The sequence below is a fragment of the Dipodomys ordii genome, unplaced genomic scaffold, assembly GCF_000151885.1.
Source record: "Dipodomys ordii isolate 6190 unplaced genomic scaffold, Dord_2.0 Scaffold50, whole genome shotgun sequence".
NCBI lineage: Eukaryota > Metazoa > Chordata > Mammalia > Rodentia > Heteromyidae > Dipodomys > Dipodomys ordii.
Window position 1 is genome coordinate 2,126,684 of NW_012267266.1, and position 3,765 is coordinate 2,130,448.

General features: G+C 44.4%; 1 protein-coding gene across 1 annotated transcript in view; it reads right to left on the reverse strand.

Annotated features, from left to right (window-relative positions):
* The window catches only part of LOC105988607 (protocadherin gamma-B7-like), an 8,947-nt gene that overhangs the window by 1,791 nt on the left and 3,391 nt on the right, over positions 1-3,765 (reverse strand). Inside the window, exon 2 of the mRNA XM_013020278.1 lies at positions 15-1,520. Coding sequence (XP_012875732.1) covers positions 15-1,520 — 1,506 coding nt within the window. The remainder of the gene's footprint in view (positions 1-14; positions 1,521-3,765) is intronic.

Consider the following 3,765-nt stretch of genomic DNA (forward strand, 5'->3'; position numbering starts at 1 on the left):
CCCTGGTCGCGCGCCTGCACAGTGAGCTGGAAGGAGCGCAGCTGCTCGTGGTCGAAGGCGCGCTGGGCGAACACCACCCCGCTGTGCGCGCTCACTGACACGTAGGACGACAGCGCGCCTGGCTCCAGGTCGCTGGCCAGGATGGAGTAGGACACTTGGCCGTTGGGCCCCAGGTCTGGGTCGGAGGCGCTGACTTGGGCGATGGAGGCTCCGGGAGGGTTGTTCTCAGCCACGTGGACCAAGTAAGAAGCCTGGTTGAAAACGGGTGCGTTATCATTGACGTCAGTGACGTGTAGGTTGATATATGTCTTGGAGGAAAGGGGCGGTTTGCCTCCATCTGTGGCGGTGATGGTAAGATTGTACTCTGGGTCCCGCTCTCGGTCTAGCACTCCATCTGTCACCAGTTTGTAGTAGTTAGTAGTAGAAGAATGAATCTTGAAAGGAAGATCTTTTTCTATTTCGCACTTGACTTCCCCATTTCCTCCGAAATCCCCATCCCGCGTTTTGAAAATGGCAACAACTGTTCCTGGAGGGGAATCCTCTAAAATATGATCCGAGAGAGAAGTGAGGATAATTTCGGGGTGGTTGTCATTTTCATCTAGGATTTCTATTATGACTTTGCACTGGGAAGAGAGACCACCTCCATCCTTTGCTTCTACTTCCATGGTGTATCTGTCCACATCTTCATAGTCCAGTGACCGGTTATTCTTGATCATACCAGTTTTCTCATCCAGTGAGAACGTGTGTCTCGTGCTCTGGGCTGTGCTTCGGAAGTAATAGCTGATCTCTGCATTGGGTCCCTCATCTTTATCAGTGGCCATCACTTGCAACACTGGGGATCCTGGGAGTAGACTTTCACTAACGCTGATTCTATATTCGTCTTTGCTGAACACCGGGGGGTTGTCATTGATGTCCTTTACAGCTATTTCTATTTGAGTGGTGGCACTTTGTGGTGGTTCCCCTCCGTCCAAGACAGTCAAGATCAGGCGATGAGATCTCTGCTCTTCCCTGTCTAGGAGTTTCTCTAGAGATAACTCTGGGAACTTGTCACCATCAGAATTAATTCTGACCACCAATGAGAAATAAGGGTTAGGACTTATCTGGTAATCTTTAATTGAGTTTAAGTTTATATCTGGGTCGGTAGCAGGATCTAGGGATATTCGTGTACCAATGGCCATAGATTCAACAATTTCCAATTGTATTTTCTTTTTATCAAATTGTGGAGCATTGTCATTAATATCCTCAATCATCACAACGAGATGGAAGATATTTAAAGGGTTTCCCACCACGGCTTCCAGCTGCAACTCACACGTTTTTCTCTCCCCACATATCTGCTCGCGGTCTATGCGGTCCTTCACCACCAAGTCCCCGCTCCCCGCGTCCACGCTGAAGTGCAGCTTCTCGGCGCTGACTCGCAGCTTGCGAGCAGACACTTCTGGGACGCTGAGCCCCAGATCTTTGGCGAGGTTCCCCACCACCGAACCCCGGGGCAGCTCCTCGGGAATGGAGTAGCGGACGGGCTGGCAGAGCCCGGGGTAGAACAAAGACAGCAGGAAAGGAAGGAGTACCTGGCCGGGGCGGGGGCGTTGTCCCTGCGCGCAGCTCCCTCCCATTGCTCGCTCTGGCTTCAGGGTTGGAGACTGATGTCTACCGAGGCGGAAGAGCATTCGGCCCAGGACAGGCGCAGCCTAATTTCGGGGCTGGAGTCCTTTTACGTGGCCTCCGTGAGTGAGAGATTTTCTCTCTGTGTGTGTTGGTGGTTGTGCAGGAAATTCTCAGCTATGGACTTTGGGATCCGGGTGTCAAAGCTTGCTCTACGTTGGGCGACAGCGGCGCCCAGAGGCTCTACGCAGAACTACAGTCTGGCTTGGGTTGAATTCCTCACTTTCGAAATGTACACATTGTTCTTAGAAAGTTACCCGAAATTTTTAAGCTCAGCATAGAAGTAGACTTGATATTTATATATTTAGTATTTCAATAAATATTGCTAGCCCCAAATTTACACAACAAAAAGAATACTATATTTTATATTGTGTGCTTCAAGAACGGATGAACCAGCTGCCACATTGACCAACATAAAGGCAATCTCTCTTCAGTTCAGACCACACTCCCAACTTACTCTGAGGCAAATTAAAAATGTACCATTTCAATCAAACCTTCTTTTTAAAACGATGTATTAAGATCAAGAATTTTGTCTTATAACCTATTAGGTTTCTATAATCTGTTATCAATGCACAATACACCTACTAAGTTCAGGAAAACTAGATTTCTCCATTTTCATACCCTGCCCAGGCATCCATCCAGGTAGCAGTGCATTCTTGCTTGAAAGGCAAGTGCTATTTCTGCAGTATAGGACAATAATTATTTACCATATTGTAACCAATATCTACATTCTTATATTATCTTAAAATCAATACACATCTCAATGCTTATCAATACTAAGTATAAAAGGCAACCTCCAGGAGAGAAATTTAAAATGGGTGAGGGTGGCTCACACCTTAATCCTAGCTACTCAGGAGGCTGAGATCTGAGGATCACAGTTCAAAGCCAGCCCAGGCAGGAAAGTCCATGAGACTCTTATCTCCAATAATGACTAGAAAACCGGAAGTGGCACTGTGGCTCAAGTGGTAGAGTGTTCATCTTGTGCTGAAGAGAACAAGGACAGCACCCAAGCCCAGAGTTCAAGCCCCATGACTGACAAATTTTTTAATGGCAATTTTCCTGCTGAATGATTAAATATGACCCTAAAAGATACTTTGCTTTTGTTCCCTACTAGCTTAAAGTAAAGTGTGTGTGTGTGTGTGTGTGTATGTGTGTGTGTGTGTGTTGCTCCAGATGGAGCCTGAGGCTCTACCACTAAGCTAACTCCTTATACTCAAAAAATATTGACTAAGCTAACTACTTATCCTCAAAAAATATTGATTTAATTAAAAAGTCTTTATGCCATGAAGGGTTTCTAATTATACTCCCTACGTTCTTATTAGTAAAATACAAGATGTTTGAAAAGTGTCAATGACAAAGAAAATAAATCTCTATTTCCACACAAAACTAGCAGTCATTCACCTATGGATCATATGTTTAGAATTTTTAGTCAAGTTCAAAGTTTATTTTCAGATAGTCTCCTGGAATGTCTTTTATGACTTGAAAATTTGATATTATGTTTAAAAGATAATCTTTTCCTCCTTGCTAAATGCCAGTAAAATATTTTAGAATCTCTATATCATCTCGTGAATATATTCCTAAAATACCCATATACAGACTCATTTTTGTAGCCTCAAAGGTTGGAAAACCGAGCCAAAGATCACAAAGATCTGAAAAGTAATTCATTTTATCCTTTCACAGGGTTTAGTCTTAGCAATTTTTATTGCACAAGTTTATACCATAGGAAAAAGAAGTGTCTGCTTTATAACCTGACATTACAACATTAGAAAATTCTAATCTTTGATGATACCAGCAGAGAAAGGAAGCTACTGTCACCACTGAAAATGCTTCTCTAGCTGGGTGCTGGTGGCTCACACTTGTAATCCTAACTACTCAGGAGACTGAGATCTGAGGATCATGGTTTGAAGTCAGACCTGGCAGGAAAGGCTGTAAGACTCTTATCTTCAATGAACTACCAATGATTCAGTAATGGAGTTGTGGCTCAAGTGCTAGAGTGCTAGTCCTGAGTGAAAAAGCTAAGGTACATTACCCAGACTCTGAGTTCAAGCCCCACTATGGACACACACACACACACACACACACACACACACACACACACACACA